Source organism: Rhipicephalus sanguineus, unplaced genomic scaffold, assembly GCF_013339695.2.
Source record: "Rhipicephalus sanguineus isolate Rsan-2018 unplaced genomic scaffold, BIME_Rsan_1.4 Seq4242, whole genome shotgun sequence".
Taxonomy (NCBI): domain Eukaryota; kingdom Metazoa; phylum Arthropoda; class Arachnida; order Ixodida; family Ixodidae; genus Rhipicephalus; species Rhipicephalus sanguineus.
Window position 1 is genome coordinate 7,496 of NW_023615219.1, and position 19,650 is coordinate 27,145.

The following is a 19,650-nucleotide window of genomic DNA, read 5'->3' on the forward strand; positions in this document are numbered from 1 at the left end:
ACTGAAATCCGACTCACCTGCCCGGGTAGCAACTGGTGGCTGAGGTGCCGCTCCGCTAATCTCGAGGATGCGGGCTCGATCCCTAGTAAGGGCGGCCACATTTCGATGAAAAAAAAAGAGACCCACCTGTGTACTTAGATAAAGTGCATGTAAAAGAACCCCAGACAGTCAAAATTATCCTTAGTCCCCCACTATGACGCGTCTCAATCTTCTCATGGCTTTGGCACGCAAAAGCCTAGAACTTAATTTTAAATTGTTTGCAGGCTGTGCATGGCGCAGTGCCACACGTTATGCCGACAGTCATGTATGTACATTTGACCCGTGTGTTCACAGCGCCGCCTTGCTTGAGTTTCACAAGTTATATACTGTTGTGCCAGAGCACCTGACCGAACGGGGAAACTAATAAACACGTGCACTTCGTTGGAAGTTCACGGCATCACGGTCAGCGTCTGCCTAAAGCCCCTCCATGCGTTTTCCGCCGGCTGCCCTGCGACCAAGAAAAGGGCCTGCACCGGCGACCTGGAAGCAGGGATCAACACCTGCACCACGGCAGACCGGATAACAGTACAAAAGAGCGGCCACGAGCCGCGTCAACACCTGCTACCTAAAGAGACGTCAAGATACTAAAAGTGTCAACACCTGCTACCTAAAGGGACGTCAAGATACTAAAAGAGCGTCAACACCTGCTACCTAAAGGGACGTCAACATCAGGGGCGTAGCCAAGGGGGGGGGGTTGGGGGGTTCAAACCCCCCCAAATTTTTCAATTTTGCTTGCGTATATATACACGCACACATACAAACGCACGCACGAACATACATAAAGTATGGTTGAACCCCCCCCCCCCCCCCCGAAAATAATTTCTGGCTACGCCCCTGGTCAACACTAAAAGTGCGTCAACACCTGCGGCCTAAAGGAGGGTCACATCACAATGGACTGGGACCTTATTTAAGACCGCCTGGTCCGTTGTTAGAGAGACGCCCCAGCCGACTTGGTCGTGCTGGCAGGCTCTGTCCTGCTATAACCTGCTATTTCTGCTATAAACGTTGTTACGTTTTGTAAACGTTTGGCCTCCTTGCTCTGCTCCTCAGCGATAAGTCCGATCTTCGGCTACATCGGCTCGCAAACCTCCCGCTTTCCTCGACACGTAAACCCCATTCGTAACAACACATACACTTTATCCCCCCCCCCCCCCCATCTTTTACAGTCGTGCGCGAGAACACTTCCCGGCTCCTGACGCTGTTGCGTCAATGCCAGCTGGTATATATCCTGCGACATGGGTGTGCATGTTTGAATCCTGTACAACACATGCCGTGTGTGTACAAAAACCGCGAGGCGCTTAGCTCGTCGTAAGGCTCTGACGGGCAGGCTCGATGGTGTGACCGCAAGCTCCTTACTCGTAAGACACAAGAAAGCTAAATACGCGTGTGTCTGTGTCTTTCTATGTGGGGCGTCTTGTGGTTTGCGCTGTGTTCTTTTACCTCAGGAATATGTACCAACAGGCCAAAATGAAGTATTATTAAAGGGGTACTGACACCTTTTTCGAAGGCGAGTTTACTGTGCCATACATATCTCCTGCATGCAGAGGACGGCTCTGAGAAAGTGTGAAGCTCAGAAAATGCTCATAAGTATTTTAATTTGATATTAAAGTCAATTTTTCCAATGGCGCACCTACTGACATCGACACTAGCTTGACGTCAGGCTACAGTACAAATTCTGGTGACTTCACGCAGCAGTCTGGCTAGTTGTGATGACGTTAGGTACCAAACTTCCAAGATGGCCGCTTGTGCGTCATCAAACTTCCAAATGGCCGCTTGTGCGTCACCAACGAGCCACGTTGCGGAGCGGCCGTGGAAACGTCACTGTATATTGTGCGAGCACGTGACGAGAAGCTCATACCGTGTTGTGACGTCAGGGTACAGTAGGAACCCAAACTAGCTTTTAAAAACATACTGTAAGTACTTTTTCAGGGCGAACTCGCGCTTAGCACTACCTTTTCTAGGCTCTTGAGGGCTTGAACTTCCATTTGACGCAAAAAAAACGACAACTGAAAATATTCGTGTCAGTACCCCTTTAATACGCGCAATCCGAGCGACTGTCACGCTAGTGACTTTTTTGACGTGCGCGTTTACTGCAACTGAGTAATTCATTCAGGGCTCTGATGACGTAACATCAAATAAGTTTTGATGCTTATATTGCCTATGCATGAGTTTTATCTCTTTTTTATACCAGTCGTAAAACCTAATCGCCATAGGCGTGGCACAGGGGGGACAGGGGGGGGGGCGCCCCCGTATTCACCTAAGAGGGGGGGGGGCAAAGTCAGCCCCACACAATGACATAATGGAAGGGGGGGGGCGCTGCGACTCGGGGGGGGGGGGGATGTCAGCGGCATACATTGACATATTGGGAGGGGGACGCTGCGACGAACCTTCGCCCCCCCCCCCCTGAAGGGGAACCCTGCACACGGCCTATGCTAATCGCCTATACGGAGCATTTTTTCTATAATAATCAATCAAAATTTAAATCTGCTTAATCTAAGTACCTTGTTATTCTTATACGAGAACCCAGTTATCGCTCACCCAGTGAACGATCATGGTGTTGCGCATTGTCCTTACTAGACGCTAAAGATTCCAAGGATTTCCGATTGCTCGGCTCGTCGAGGTGGTCGTGGGCGGAGGTACGCATCCCAGGAAACGAAGAACACTCACCGGCGCCGCAATGTTTGTCCCCCCGTCCCTCCCCCAAGCCGCGAGGGTACAGGTCTCCCTCTGTATTCCTTTCATAGGAAAAACCAGCCTCGCACTACCCGTTTGCAAGACAAAGCGACGTTGCGATGGAGAAGGAGAGTGACCTGCCGGAGGGGCTCCGCTCGCCTCGTGTCCGCCGGTCAAAACTGATCGAACGCCCGAAGAAGAAACATTAGTGAACATCAGCAAGATTCTGGTGCCTAAACACGGGATTTCTTAGCGGCTACGAGAAGTCAGCGACGACAGAGGCAACTGGACCGAATAAAGGATGGAACGGTTCCAGACAAAGAGGACGGTGACGCGCACCGAGCTGCAGAAGTTAAGCGAAGAGCTGCTGCAACTGAAGACTACCGATGCCCTGGAGTACCATAAAGAAACCGCATCGCGGAAATAAGAGATGTATTGGAGGCCAATGAGATAAGAGAGCAAGACGCGCTCATCGAACAGCACGTTCGCGACGGCGACCTTGAGGAGGAGTACCAGAGTCGTGCGAAAGAACCAAACACTTATCACACGCATGCGAACACGACTTGAGCGTTTTCAACGAACGAGCATGTCCGGCGGTGGAACCGATAATAAAAATGCAACGGCCATATCGTCCGCTAACAGCGCAGGGCACCTCAAGTCCAGCGGCGACCGACCTGACTGGCAGCTTTTATGCGAACGATTGCGACATGCTGTTTACGAAAACGGCACCCTTTCATATACGGAGAGCAGGGGTGTAGCCAGAATATATATATATATAGTTTTGTGTGTGTGTGTGTGTGTGTGTGGGGGGGGGGGGGGGGGGTCAACCATACTTTATGTATGTTCGTGCGTGCTTTTGTATGTGTGCGTGTATATATATGCAAGCAAAATTGAAAATTTTCGGGAAAGAGGGGGGGGGGGTTGAACCCCACCTTGTGTACGTCCCTGACGGAGAGGTTCATGCACAGCGCTGAAGGGCAGGGTGGCAGCAGCGGTTAGTGACGTCAAAGGAACTGAACAGAACTACGAGGATGACATAAAAGGTCTCTTCGATTTGGCTGCACCGGTGGCACTAAAGCCCCTCCATCGCGTCTGGCGGAAAACGCATGGAGGGGCTTTAGGTGGCACCAGTTCAACGGGTGAAGCACCGTCCTCCTCGTTTTGCTGGTGCCGCGCGCGCCCTCTGTACCGGTTCCCTCGTTTTATCAAGGTGCAAGCGTAGTGCTGCACGAGTTCTCTGCCGGCCTGCACTCGCTCAAGAGGAGGTGCAAGGAAGTGCAGCATGGCGTGCGCCCCCTTCCTCCTCCCAAGCTTAGAGCAGACGACGCTGCGTGTTATTGTTCAGGGCGTGCAAAAGCAAGTTAAACTGCGGATCTTTTCACATCTCTCGTGAGCAGAAAAATCGCCGTACTTGGCAATACGAATGGTACTGTGATGTGGCGCGACTCGCGAGCTGCGCTCTCAGTCGCCTTTGCGAAATCGTCAAGCTGAGGCGATAGGAAGTCTTCTAGCGAAACTTTGAGTTTAAAAATGCATTCACTCGTGCGAGCGTGCGTATACATGTGTCTTAATGGTTTACAAGAATTGCACATTCGTTCCTTAGTCTAGCGTGAAGAAAAGTGGCGACGTCAGTAAAATTCTTTGAGCGCAAATTTGCGAGCGTACACTTTCCTGGATAACTGAACTTTGCGTCTGAGCGTCGGTCACAGGACCCCAAATATTTTGGTTTTTCTTGTTGTGTGGCCTCGCACGCACTTTCATAGAACGTCGCGAAATCAGCGAAATTTTCCATTGAACCAGTAAAACGTCTCCCTAGATAGTCTGAACAGTCTCTTGCAATCACACTCATGGAACCTGCCGACGACGTTCTCGTACCCGGGAACAGGAGTTACATCTTCGCGAACCAACATGCAGGCAACCAAAACACATACACCGTCAAAATCCTCCTGGGAGTCGCTGTGAGGGTCGCCGTTGTCGGAATCGTCGCTGCAGAGTCGAGCAGTTCCATACGGTCGAGCAGTTCGGCTGTTCGACCAACACGGCCTGCACCTGCACGGCCACCTGGATCGGGGCGCGCGGCGGTGTTGCTCCGGCCGTCCCATTCGGCGCGCGCCCCTTTGAAAAGCTGTAATTGAGGTAGTTCAGACGCGCGCCGCGACGCGGCGCTCTCCTCCTACCCCCTTGCGAATGATGCCGCGCTGACCGCGCCGTAGACAGCCGCAGATGTGTTTGGAAAAATGCACACTGGACATCGTGCACGTGGTGACCGGAATCAAGGTACGCTATTATGTAATGTTAATCGGGCTTTACACAGTGAGTGTTCTCTGTAGCATGTTACAATCGAGATAGAGCCAAGCAGCGTGCTTAAGAGACTTCGTGTGGCGCGGCGCGTTCATGTGCCATGTGACCACGGCCGCTACATAAGTGCCATGACACATGTATTGTGCCGAGTACGTGATTTTCCGTGCTTCTCATTCTTTGTTTTGGCAATCGTTTCTCCCACGGCCGCCTGGACCGGCGCGCGCCATGCTTCTTTCTAAAGGAAATAATTTTGTCGGTCGTCGGCACTGCATAGCTATCTTCTGCGGTCGAGCGCTGTCTTAAGAGCATCACGTTGCTGGAAAACAATTGCGGTAATGATAATGCTGTAGTCGTTTTCTCCTTGCCGATGATAGGCAACATTTTGATATGGGCACGTCTCTTTGCATTCTGAAGTTCCCACGATACGACAGTGATGTGAATGCGACGTTCTTATTTAAGCGCAGGCCGCATGTAGGCGAATTTGAACGCGGAAGCGATGAGTGACGCTTGTCGCCTGCGAATTAGCTAAGGGTCGGTCGCGCAATGGCCACTTTCTCTCGTTTTGGTATCGAATTGTCGTTTTAACGCGACAGCATGAAAGAGCCCGTTTCCCAAGCAACATTTTATCCTTGGCAAAATGTCGGCCTGACGTCGCTGGCCAACTGCACTGTCGTTGGCTCAACCTTGGCAACCAATCTAGGGCCGGTCTTGGGGATTGACATTGGCCTCATGTGGGCCTGCGTCGGCACCCGATGTAGGCCCGTCCACCGTGGCCGACGATGCCGAGTGCATGCCGCTCGCGGGTTGACCAAGGCCCGACGTTACATAAGCGTCGATTTACCGACGGCCGTAGGTCGGTTGCGGACGTTTCTCGCTAGTATTGCTCTGCTTTTTTTTTCTTATTTTTGTGCGTGTTCTAACAAAACGCATCAATTGTTTTTCTGGTGTGTTGGTGCGTGTCGTATTTAATGTGAACGGGCAGTTTATAGAGGCGTTTAACTCTATCTGAATTAATTACGGGCAGAGTGCACATGTAAGACGGAAATAAACGCCTCTAACGGTCTGCACTAATTAACGTGTTAATACGTAACACACAATAAAAGAAAGACGTGAATATAAGTTTTCTCTCTTTAGATGTTTCACATTGTCATACCACATTGACTTCAGGCAAGTAATTTGTTTTTTAGTCTGCGTTCCACGAGGTTACGCCTGTTAGCTGTAGCTGCGACTTTTTCACAATAAAAAAAGACGTGAATATACGTTTTCTCTCTTTAGATGTTTCACATTGTCATACCACATTGACTTCAGGCAAGTAATTTGTTTTTTAGTCTGCGTTCCACGAGGTTACGCCTGTTAGCTGTAGCTGCGACTTTTTCACAATAAAAAAAGACGTGAATATACGTTTTCTCTCTTTAGATGTTTCACATTGTCATACCACATTGACTTCAGGCAAGTAATTTGTTTTTAGTCTGCGTACCACGAGGTTACGCCTGTTAGCTGTAGCTGCGAGTTTTTCACTCGCTTGCCTCATTTACCGTGTTTTTCAGAAACGTGCCGCACTGCTGCGTGCCTTACTGTAAGTCAACACCAAGAAAGATTACGTTGCCTCGACACCAAAGTGGCATTCCTTCCAGCAGGTAAAGCTCGCGCACTCAAGGCCGCAGCATCCCAAGGGAAATCCGCCAACCTCCTTTAAGGAACCAACCTTCGGATCGTTTCCCCTATTCTGGAAGCACTCAGAAAAAAAAAGAGGTTTTTAATAAATCTCGTGCTTTCCTTCGCATGTATACTTTTTACTGATATGCTGCACTTAAAAACACCAAAACAATTTTCTTGAAATGTTACTCGCGGGTGTTTTCGCTTCGGTCACCATCATCACGACAAGGACTGGCGCGCACACACAAAAAAATAAAGAATATAGCGATAGCCGCCATTCATCCTTTTATGTGCTTTTTGTGAGGGTGGGGGAAGTGCTATGCTAACTCACGGTTACTCTACAGCGATATCTTCAAGGCGCCGCAAACCTTCCCGCATAGAGCGCAAAGGAATGGAGGGGTAGTAGGCGCGCGCCGCGGTGCGGCGAAAGGAGCGGTCACGCCCCTTTCTGCAATTACGCCTCCTCCGTCCGAATGGGACGGCCGGAGCAACACCGCCGCGCGCCCCGATCCAGGTGGCCGTGGCACCTGCATCTTCGTTTTGGTGGCAGCCGCCGCGTGGTAGTGTCAGTAGTGTCGCGGCTGCACCGGCACTTGCTGAACCGGTGCTGCGCGCTCACAGCACCGCTTCGCACCGCCACGGCACTTTCCAAAACTAGTGCAGGCAGTGCAAGACAAATCGAAGAGACCTAAAGACGTCGATGGAGCGCTTCGGCCAACAGGACATGCATGTGCAGGAGCACCTCATAGAGCTATACATAGCTTGCATTGACGTCACCGTGGCCGCCATCTTTGTGAATCAACTGGTCGAGACGCAGGGTGAACTCTTGCTCAAACGCGCAGAGCAAGAAATGGTGAAATCAGATTAGTTCCGGTGCCCCCTCCAATCCTTGTTCCCCCTAGGCGCAGCTGGCGAACAGAAGAATGCGGGGAGAGCACAAAAGAACGCGCGGGGAGGGAACGACTGGGTGTCCTCCCCTGAAATGACACTCTAATGAGATAAAAAAGTCACGGTGGCCGCTATGTTTGTGAACCAGCGCAGAGAACCTGTCTGTGACGTCACGTGCAAATTGACCCTGCAAGCACTGGATGATGTGAACGTTCTCCGTCGCTTAAACGAGCACGCCGCGAGATCGAGCGGAGTCGCCGCCTGGCGGCTACTGTCTGAAGCGCGCCTAGTGTGGATTGCTCCCTGCGTCGTCTGCTAGACATTATTAGTTTGAAAAAAAAAAAGACACTTGTTCCATAAAATAACCGGACCTTTGCTGCATCATTGTCGAGCACGTAATCAATCGATGAAAGCTCCGTGCTAAACTCTTACCTGCGTATATATGCGTATTCGCGTGAACAGCGCTATTGAACTCATTGCACAGGAATGAAGTAAACACTTCAGTAGTTCAGTCGTGCTACTGCAGTGCGTAGTACACAAACACAAGCTAAACACGTACAGAGAAAAACAATAAAAAATGTCATATAGTGCGCAAGCGCAGACTGTCATCCAGGGCGAGCATCCCTTTCATCGGCAGATTGCGCTTTTCTCACTTGTAATAGTAACGTTGGATGATCTTCGTGCATCAATTCAACAATGAAGAGCGTATATATTACCAGTAAGCTGCAATCAACGCATTTATACGCCGACAATCGGATCAAACCGATCACAACGAAGCGCCGCTCTGTGCATTTGTATACGCGCCTTCGACCGCCTCTCCACACTAACGCGGCGACGGTGCTGCCACCTATAGGTCGATCTCGCGGCAGGAATGAAGAATGTGTGTTCAGCCGGACACCTACGGTGCGATGCGGTGCGCGGCCGTCTCGTGTGTTGCCCGTAGAAGGGGCTGTTACATGTCAAAACGCTCATACAACGGACAAAGATGTGCTGGGTAAAGAGATCATCTACTGAATGGAAGCCTATCGTTGTGATCGCTTCTCTAAAACTTCTCTCAAGACAGGAACCCTGAATCATAAATATAGCAGAAAGATGAATGAGAACCCATGGTCAGTGAGAGCGAAGGAATCGACACCAGGGGATGAGAAACGCAGCCGAGAACTCTGGAGAGTTAGGTTAGGTCATTAAATTAAGAAATTTACCGGCATACAATGTAATCAGTTCGCGCAAGGCACTGTACATTGGAGGTTGTTGTGAGAGGCCTTCGTCCTGCAGTGAACATAAAATAGGCAGCTGCTGATGATTATAGCAGGAAACGGTCGCGCAAAGAACAGTACGCCCACAGTTGCATGATAATGTAACATTGGGCACGACACTATCCCTCCCTCTCCATTCGTTTCCCTCTCTCTCTCGCGGTGCGTACACTATCAGTGCACCCCCCCCCCTCCCCAAGAAAAAAAGTTAGGATATATTTTCTATGCACAAGTAGCATTGGTGTACAGGGTCGACCACATCTAAGCTGAACACCTTATTAGTATTCAAACCGGTAAAACTAGAACGTTTCTTATACTTCACGAGTGTAATGCCCGTTATAGAACGTCTAATCATGGTGTCGACAAACACAGTAATGATTTTCCGAATTATATATTAAACAACAGCTTCAATGAGGTCTTGAATACTAATGAGGTGTTCAGCTTAAATGTGGACGACTCTTACATGTCAACGCCGCTGTGTTGCATTTGTTATTGAACGTTTAAACTTTTGCTACAGTACTTCACCACTGATACAGAATTGTGGTTAATTAATCGTGCAGGTAATAACAAAAATAAATTAAACTATTAACACCCGACGTTTCGGGGCAAACTCCTGTCCTCCTTCAGTGGCCATACACAAAGGGTCCTGGAGTGGCACCTTTGTAGAATACCTTGCTAATGGAGAAGCTTGAGTTTCACTTGGACTGGTAAGTTTGTTTTCCTCGTCCGCGATTTAATACCAGGCGAATCAAATTTTCCCCGGAGGGTATGTTATGATTACTTTCGCTGCGTTTAGGTAGCGCGCACGTGCGCGAACTTTTTCCAGCTAGCCAAAACTCAGTTACGATCCAAAGTGCGGCACGCGTATCGCGCTTGGAACGATAATGCGGCACGATTTCGCTATCGCGTTATCGTTCGCACAGTGACATTTCTAAAGTTGTCGTGTTAGCACATGTCGCTCGGCTTTATCAAGCCTGCTGCCGGGCCTTTCTCAACATCGACCATGTGATCACGGCCAGACAAAAGCGGTGAGTGTATCGTCATCGCGGCCACAACTCTATGCCGGGTCTCTGCATCGCCACTGAACCCTGCGCAGAACACAACAGCTGATAGCACGGGCTCAGAATATACGCGCTAGAGCCCTACACGTAGAATGCAATCTCGGCGCTGGTTTTGGGCAGTCTTCCACCGGGAAATGCTCCCTCCGGATATCTCGAGCGTGTGGTGTGTCTCGACGCGCCGTAAATGTGGAGGTATAGACAAAAATTCGTGCGCCCATTGCTACGTTTAGCGCGCTAGACGGAAATCTGCTCGCTACGGCCGAGGAAATTGATAAAAAAAAAAAAAAAAAAACTGATGGCAATATTTCCCCATTTCGCCATTTAACCAACATGCCGCTACGCCAGCCGACATTACCAGCCATAACAGCTGACATTAGCCATTACTAACCAATAATAACTACAGCACTACAGGCCTGTACATAGGCGTGCGCACAGCCCCCCCCCCGCCCCCCCCGTTCACCTAAGAGGGGGTTGCAAAGTGAGCCCAACACATTGACATAATAGGGAGGGGGGGGGCGCTGCGACTCGGAGGGGGGGGGGGGAGGGCGATATGTCAGCGCCATACATTGACATAATTGGGAAGGGGGGCGCTGTAACGAACTTTCGCCTCCCCTGAAGGGGAACCCTGCGCACGCCATGGGCCTATAGGATGAATGTAAACAGCAGTGGGTCGTTACAAAGTACGGCGTCTATCCAGAGAGAGCGCGGTCACTGTGTGCCGGTGCCGAAATCGGACATCCGAGGCGGCAAAAATGAATTTTAAAGTATTTGTTACGCAAGAAGCAAAGCATGTGATAAAGACCAAAATCGCTACAACCGTGACTAAACGCTTACCCAAACGAATAAAATAGTTGTTGCTATTCCAGTCCTGGTTGCTTGTTGCAATCGACTAAAAATGCGTCATCTGTCAGTGCATGTCCGCGCCTGAGGAATACAGGGCTGCGCACCCCAGTGCAAGCAATCTTCCGAGAGCACGGAACGCTCGTTGTGCAGCGAATGCACACGTGCGTTTGCGACCAGCGCTATGCATAGGCCGCAAGGAAACGATCCTGTTCCGGAACTTACCCTTTCTGCCCATCGTCTATCTCTCTCCCTCTCCTAATGCCACGAGAAGCTGTAGCGGCCGGTTTGAGCAACACTCTCTTGGTTTGAGCCATGCATATTATCCAGTCACCATAGAGTTGGATTGAACATTACTGCCACGGCCGCTGGTTGAAAAAGCGCTTTTTTTCATCCAGCAGCCTTGACAATGTTAACGCACAGGTCATGTTTGCCTCCAGAAAGATTTTTGCGCCTCGTGACTCGCTGTGCATCGTGAAAGCAACATGGAACAAAGCCCGCGTGAAGCAAAGAGACGTGTTCCGTGATTGGAGTCTCTGGCCGCTCTGCGAGGACCACGTGTCCACGGCCAGCCATATCGCTTGGGGAGGGTGACCTTGAAACACGGTTCCTCATTTGTGGACGAGTCCGCCTCCTTTCCTGTCCAGGGATATATAGCCTTGGAGTGAGCGGTTCAGCCCTCTTTGACAATGACATGCTCGCCCGGCCGACCCTTGGGAGACATGTCGGTTCCCCGTTCGCGATATTTTGCTTTTGTTGATCGCACGACGCTCGGCAACTTCCGCAAAAGAGAGGTGGGCATTTTTCATATTTTTCCTGCCGTTTTTATCCGAATTAATACAGCGTACATTTCACCCCTTCGCTGGACTCCGCTATAGTGATCGGGTACCACGTGGATCGCTTGGTCATTCATTCTTTGTCTGGCGAGGTGCTAAGGAGCACGGCATTCTATTTAATTTCAGGTCGTCAATGGTACCACGACCTCTCGTCACAATGTAACGCAAGTGTTCTGGCAGTGTCGTTGTCATGGTATCGGGGTGCAGGCGCTTCGCCGTCGTTTGCTGTTCGGTATGCCTACGTAAAAGTGGTACACGTGGCGCTAAATGAATGAATGAAAGCCTGCAGCTAACAGCGCTTTGCGATCGCTTGCGGTATTTCTGTGCAAGCTGGCGCACATTACGCTGAACGAACGGGTGAATGTAAAGCTACAGCTACACTTGCGGGAGAAACAGAGCACGTGTTTTGTGTGTCGACGATTCTTGACAAGTACTTCGTCAGTTATTCAAACCATTATCCTGAGAACCTAGTTTATTGCTCGCCACATAATCATGCGCGCGTACGCGAACTTTTTTTTTTCGTTGGCTTGTTTTCTTAATGCAATTTATCTACGCGAACTGGGCTTACGTGGGGCTGAATGAATGATAGGTGTGGAGCTAACAGGTTTTTGCAAGCAAGAGCAGGTGTCTTTTCGCACAGAAATCTGGGATAGTACATTTTCGATTCTTCGAAATATTATCCTGAAAGCTAAGCCTATTATTTGCCATATCCGCCTTGATGCTGTTTGGATTGTCGAAAAGGATTCGCGAAGCACTCCAATTTTCGATAAGGATACTGTTCCGTGACTAAACATGACGCAACGCGTGATTTGATGGCGGCTACAGAGCAATAAATCCATATGATAGCGATATATAATAATAATTTCTGATGTTTCACGCGCCAAAACCACGATATGGTCATGAGGCACGCCGTAGTGCAGGGCTCCGGAAATTTCGACCACCTGTGCTGCTTTAACGTGCACTTAAATCTAAGTATGTACACGGACCTCTAGCATTTCGCCTCTATCAACATGCGGCCGGGATCGAACCAGCGACCTTCGGGTCAGAAACCGAGCACCGTAACCACAGTACCACCGCGGCGGGCTGTGCTAGGGAGAAAGGATATCGCAGATGTACACGATTATCCCGCCAGTCATCTCAATTTCCGCACCTTTCCACAAAATTCCACCGCTTTCGCCTACGTCACCTTTCCATTGGTGATACCACTTTACCCGCCGTGGTACTAAGCTCGAGGACGCAGGTTCGGTTACCTGACCGCGGCGGCCACATTTCGATGAAGGCGAAGAGCAAGACCACTCTTGCACTGCGATTTAGGTGCACATCAAAGAACACAGGTAGGCGATAATAATACTACAACGTGCCAAGCACTCACGTCGTGGTTTTAGCACTAAAAACCACGTGAGTACATTGCAGCGGTCTAATCGACCAACGGAAGAACGCACTAAATGTCGTCATCATCACGCATTTCTTAGCAATTAGATTCGAGCGAAGTACCACGCACTCTCGTTGGATCCTTGTAATCGACACGACGCTGCATGTTAACGATACGCTCAATATGTTTCTTGCAGTCGCTAACCGAAAAAATGGCCTCAACCCCGATTTTCCGTTTCCCCCTTTCTCTCTGTACACCATAGAGCTTACTACGGGGTGCGACATTCCCGCAGTAATTAGAGTTTTAGTGCTGGGGGCCCCAAGCCACCTGCGTACGCACGCTCTTGCGTTCCTTTGTACTCCCAGCCGCATCCACAGAGAATACAAACGAGCGCAAGGGCTTACGTACGCAGGTGGCTTGGGGTCCCCGGCAGGGGCGTAGCCAGAAATTTTTTCGGGGGGGATGGGGGGGGGGGGTTCAACCATACTTTATGCGTGTTCGTGCATGCGTTTGTATGTGTGCGTGTATATATACACAAGCAAAACTGAAAAATTTCGAGGGGAGTTTGAACCCCCCCCAATCCCCCCCTTGGCTACGCCCCTGGTCCCCGGCACTAAAACTCTGGGATGAGCGCACTTAGAGCGGGGAAAATGTTTCTGTGAACAGGAGTTCGTTCTGAAAACGTACTTCCAGGAAAGCCAGCATGCAAATTTTTGCAAATATTTTTTGTCGGCGCCCGGCGTTAAGATCCATAGACGATGGCATGGACGGAATACAGAGGTCATTCCGAAACGCTTCAGGATATCGGCAAACTGTACTTACCGTTTTCGACGCGTCTGCACGTGAGAACGATACCGGACGGTGCGCGCACTGCGCAGTCCACAGCCATGGCTGCACTGAGTTCTATTCCCAGTGCCGCCGGGCACCCACCGGCTTTTCCAATGATGTGCACCGGCCTGGCGACCGGTGTTGTGGGTATCCCGAAAAGTGGCCTCTCCTTTCCGCTCTCTTCGTTCACTCCCCCCCCCCCTCCCCTACGATGCTTAGCCGCACTCCCTCAGAAATAAACGTCTTTCATATCCTCAAAACTCTCAGTGTGCGCACAGAAGCAATGATCCCGGGCTGCTGCGGCGAATGGTCGCGGCCGAGCGAATTAGACAGCATTCACCAAGTGTGGTCCAGCCTCTCGTATCCAAACTCAGATCTGGTGCATGTTTACCGACCTTGCGGAGACACCCGCTACGACGTGCCTCGTGTAATCATATCGTACTTATGGCAGGCACAACCCACATTTTAAAAAAAACATTTGTATCCAGCCAGATGGCACTCAGATTGTACCTATATTACAGTGCTCCTTTTTATAAGCATAGCATCCGCAAGTGGAGATTTCTGGAGGGCATTTGAGCTCTAAACTATCGTCAAAAACGGCTGCACCCAACAAAACCATATCCAATGTAGAACTGCAATGAATTGCTGAACATGTTACGATAAGAAATTGGAAATCACGTAACAGACACGTAATGCAACTAAATGAAGACAGATTTTATCGGCTATTGCCGTCGATATAGCTTAGGCGCTTTTTTTATGACTGCTTTATCTTTGTTAACAGTGAGCGATAATATCGACTCATTTTGGTTATTTCGCTCCACGTTATTGCCGTTAGATACTGCAGCCGCATGAAATGCCATTGCGCTACGGTTACAGTGTCAATGGACGAGCGGTAACAACTGCAGAAGCGTATCCGTAATTGCTTGCACGTGGCTCGCATCTTCATCCTGAGCGGTGCGTTTGCGGCCATGCGAGATGAATAAATGGTCGCTAACACCTGCTGGATAGACATACAGGGCTGGTGTACATGCAGGGCGGTGCACTGCTGCACGATTCGGGGGTATGCAGTGGTGCTGTCCCCTTCGAAACGGGACAGAATCAGGCGTTATAAACGTCTTTTGCGGACCAGCATCCTGGCTGTCTCTTATTATTTTTTCACGGAAGCCTCTATTTCTGTTCTATCAATCCCTTCCTTGCTTTTTTTTCCTCCCGCCAATCTCTAAACCGTCTCTTGCTTACCACAACAGCTGATCTTCCATCCACTTTGAAACCTCAGGAGTCTCTGGAAGATCTCCACGGGGAACATCTTGCCCTTCCATTACAGTGCGTTGAGTTTGCGCAATTTGATTACAGCAACGCCTGTTGCTACGAATATTTGTTTCGATATGTTTTTTTGTTCTCTGACAGCCAGCGTGGGCTTCAAATAGTAAAGCGTAATCGGATACATCGCATCCAATTTGCCAGTGGCATTTCACATCAGTGTCAGTTTCGTTTGCAGAAGCACATTATACTTCCAGAACCAGATTTATTATGGTCCGGAAAGTATCAATGGAATGGAGAAACCGAGGGGCCCGGTTTTGTCCGAACCGTTAGCACCGGGAGAAATTTATTGCTGTGTTGTAGAAATAATAAAGTGAACGAAGGTAAACCTACGCCTACATTTCCTATGACCATTTGAGCCACGGCGAAGACTGTTGCCACAATCACAGTATTGGGTACTCCATGTCTTTTTGAGCCCTGCATCATGTAGTCATGTAGGGTAGCAGCCTGCCGGAGCTGAGGCCCTCAATTCTCGTTCATTACATAGGCGCAATGAACGAGACCGGGAATAGACGGACTCGAGTTATGACATACGTAGTGTAGTCTATTGACACCATCCAGCCACTTTAAATGGCTTTGCTGGCTGTTGTGCGCAACGGATAGTATATATATGTTGTCCTGCATTAGTGTATGATGCATTACTGAAAAAAAGCTTGAAAAAACAAGGACACGAGAAGTACTGACATGACCAGAGCTTAGTACTGTCTGTCCTTTTATACGCGCTGTTTCCAGAACTGAAACCGTACCATGCCACTCACCCGTTGCGCTTAAATTTGACTTTGGACAGCGTAACCGCATATTAGGCATTGACAGAACACTACGTAAAGCCCTGCTTGTCTACATGTCACAGGTGAAACGTTTGTGTTACCCTTGACTTTACGTGATAGTTGCACGAAAAAAAGAAAGAATAAAAAGGCGATGGCACAGTAGCGCCGGCAAGGTACCCTTACTGATTACCAGTAGCGTGCATTGATCTGTTTCGCATATTTTTGACTGACGTCCGCTTGTCTGCCCTTTCATTCGTATAATCAAAACCAAGGTATGATGACGTCCAAGTAAAAATAAACATGTCAACCGACCAACAACTGCATTTCATTGATAAACGTCATCCTTCAAGCGTTAAAAAAAAAGTAAAGTCAAGGTCCAGTTGCTCAAATTATTCGAGAGGATGATGTGAATCGCTACGTTGCCTGTGGCCAACTCTAACTGAACATGAATTTGGCGCTCTAGCATTTCACTCCCGCCTCATTACTTTCGTTGAGACTAGTTAGTGTGTCATTTTTTTTCTCTTGTCTATCTTTTCTTTTTGTGTGTGTGGAATACTTTTGAAACCTACCGAAGGTGCCGATGAGGTGGTAGTTGTGAGCTGTCTCATTAATGACACCGTGACAAAGCTAGTTTCCAGCCTTCGGGCATCGTGAAATGCACGAAAGGAAGCCTGAAAATGCTAGCGAGGAGGAAAAGCGTAAGTAAGCCGGCGTCTTACCATTGCGAAAATGTGGCGCACGCCGCGGAGAGGTTATGTTTACCCCCGGTCTCAGACGTCGACGAAAGATCTGCACCTTTTTTGCTACTCGCCGGGCGAAAGTTTTCTGGAAATTTTGAGGGTCTCCACCCCAGCGACGCGCGTCTTCCCCGCACGCGCGCGCGCGCGTGCGGAGGAGGTAGGAGGCGAAGAGGGCGAGGGCAGTGTGCAGAGCAGCCCTCGGTTCTCCCAACCCCGACGGCCGGCGAACGCACAGATTGGCGATGGCTAGTGACGTCACACTTCCCTCTTCCAATGAAAGAACCGGAAGGAACTTTGTTAGCGAGAGCGTGCGCCGATGCGCGCGGAGGCTGCGGAGGAGTGCTAAGGCGCGAGGTCGTGCTGAGGCCAATGAGGGTCGTCGCTCGGAAATTCTCCTCGCCAGTCTTTCCCGAGCTCTCTTGCCCACCCTCGCGTCCTCGTGGAGAGCTCGCAGGAACATGGCGGGTGAGCATGGTGTTGTGTACGGCGCCGCCGCGATTCTCCCTTGCAATGGCGCGGCACGGCGACTACGGCTGCTCTAAACGCGAGCCGTTTTACAGGAATGCCGGACGACGGTGATGGCCTCGTGCCGGATCAGAGTGAGTACGCAGACGATCTGGATCTCGGCTTCCGATCCGTCATCGGCGTCGATCAGCGTCGATGAAGTGCGGTCCTTACGGGGGACTGACTGCTCTGCCTGGCTAAGCCTACTGCCAAGCGCAGTTAGGCCTAGCGGCCTGTCCCTTCAAAGGGCCGCCCGCGGCGGGCGCTATGGCGCTCGTTGCGGCTTCTGGTTGTTGGTTCGTGTGCCGAAGCTCGGCCGCAGTTACTCTGCTGCAGTTTCTCCTCGTAGGTCGATGCCTTGTCGTAGCATACCGTCCTTGTTTACGCGTGCTGCTCTGCGGCACTACTTCTAATTTGGTGTTGACAATTCCTGGAGGTCAATAAACACTACTGGCCGGCTGCTATTGGTTGTAGGCGTGTTTTCGGCATCATTGTTAAGTTCTCTGAATTCGACGATGCTACTTGCTGGAATGAGCGCGCGCGTTCTCCCTTGTATGTGCAGTTTCCTTGGCGCCGATGACGCCTCCGTCAGCGTGACGCGGTTGACTGGTAATATTGCGTGGGGCTGCGCTTTTTGGCAATCACATCTGCTTGTTTTTGTGTTTAGCCAGCCTACCGTGTAACTTGTGACTTGGCATATCTGCTGTCGGCTTCGTCTTTCGCTTTTGAGCATCGTTTTTCGGAAACCGGTGCGTGCATTCTTGAAATTCTGACGGTTTGGGCGGTTACGACGGCTTCAAATTTAAAATTGCACTGTGGAGTAGCTGACTGCCCGCCGATTGGTGCGAGGTCGTTTAGCTTCAGTATAGTTTGTGCATCTGTCCTTGTTTCTCGTGGGCGAAGAAAAGTTTTCTCCATGCAGTATTACTCCACTGTGGCTCTTAATTATCGTGCGGCGTTCTGGTACTTTTGTATGTTTTTACCTTCACTGTAGCCTCTATGTGCCCTTTACTTCGGGAGCGCTCGCTATGGTAAAACAATTGTTCGCGTTTTAACAGTTGCTGCTGATCGGTTTGTTTGACGTAGGCACAAGCGGAGTTCCAGTGAGTGTGGCACGCATGAAGCGTGCGACGTGCTTGTCTTGATTGACGCGAGCGCCTTTCCATTGTCCCGGTAACGCCAACGGCGAGGACGCCGCTCGGGCTCGCCCATGGGGGTGGAGAGAGCGACCAGCCGAGAGCTACTTGGGCGTTTACTGCAGCAGGCGTTGCCCTAGGCGCGCACTTCGCCGGTCATTTTCGAGTAAAGCGAGATGGCTCACAACCGCCCTCGGTTCTAACCCTAACGCAGCTAGGCTCCTTTGCTAGTGGCTGGCAATGCTCAGTCAAATCATGGGCGATTGTGCGTGGCGTCGAAATTACGTGTGCCGTGCTGCAGCGTGGCTTCACAGCAGCGCAGTCGCATAATTTCTTTCCAGAGACTACAGGTTGTGTTTCTGCCTTGCTACTTCCCTTTGAAATCTCGTACGTTGCGTAATTGGGTTAGTGCCCAGCAGCCTACGGTCTTCTTTGCGGTCAAACGCGCCGCGAGTCCGTGGCCTGCAGTTTTGTCCTTATCAGATCACGACAACGGCAGGTGTGTTGCGTGATTTTGCGGCGCCATGTCGGGGAGGAGGTTTTACACGTGGGGTTTACGCTCGGGCCAGGCGTTATTTAAAAGGCCGCAGTTGCTTACTAGCCGCGGCGCCAGCATCTTTCGCCGTCAAACCCCGTGTGGTCGAAGCCATGCGACTTCTTGTTGGCTGGCAACTGTGGAGAGGTAACTTATCTAGCGCGGTGCCTTGGATATTCATGAGATCGGAGTACATTGCTCTGATACCGTTTTTTTTTTTTTGTGATAGGAGCTGCGCGAGTGCATTACTGCTGATCCAAGTAATCAAGGTGTACTCACTTGTACACTAAAGCATACCTTAACAGAACTCATTCTCCTAATACTGCTTTGACAGCTGTGTGCATTAACAAAACATTTAGCCTTGACTCTACAGATTTCCCTTATGCACATATTATGCAGTATTTATACTGTTTTTGTCATGTTGCAGGGCCCCCATTGGGTGAAGCAGACTCGCTGAATACAGAGAACGAAGGTGGGCACAGTTTGCTGTTCAGCTTAAGGAGCCTTTGTTCTATTCTACCTTCTGTTCATGTGAAGTGACAGCATACATAGAAGTTTAATGATTATGACTCTTGCTCTTTCCACAATCCAGTGGAATGAGAAAGAGCTTGTTCAGCAAGGCTCTGTAGCAGAATGGTCTTTAACCATGCATTCTTTCTGTGCCCTTCATTAATGAAAAGACCAAAAACTGCTTACAAAGAACTGTTGAAATTAGTAATATGTACTTTTCAGTTTGTGGATGTGCTTATGCTTGCTGCAATACTTTAGTACAATAAGCAAGTTTAGGTTTGGTGACACAATTATAAAACGTTATCAAGTAAAACAATAGCACTGCTTAGCTTTCCATTTATGTGCCTTGTTAAGGCCATCCTCCGGTGATATTCAGAAATCGATGGATCTC

General features: G+C 49.9%; 1 protein-coding gene across 1 annotated transcript; it reads left to right on the forward strand.

The window, feature by feature from the left end:
* The first annotated feature begins 16,558 nt into the window (after positions 1–16,558).
* LOC119377251 (uncharacterized) lies at positions 16,559–19,365 on the forward strand. Its single transcript, XM_037646812.2, has 3 exons — positions 16,559–17,039; positions 17,135–17,173; positions 19,177–19,365. The coding sequence occupies exons 1-3, from the start codon at positions 16,817–16,819 to the stop codon at positions 19,287–19,289; spliced, it is 375 nt and encodes a 124-aa protein (XP_037502740.1). The 5' UTR covers positions 16,559–16,816; the 3' UTR covers positions 19,290–19,365.
* The last annotated feature ends 285 nt before the right edge of the window (positions 19,366–19,650 follow it).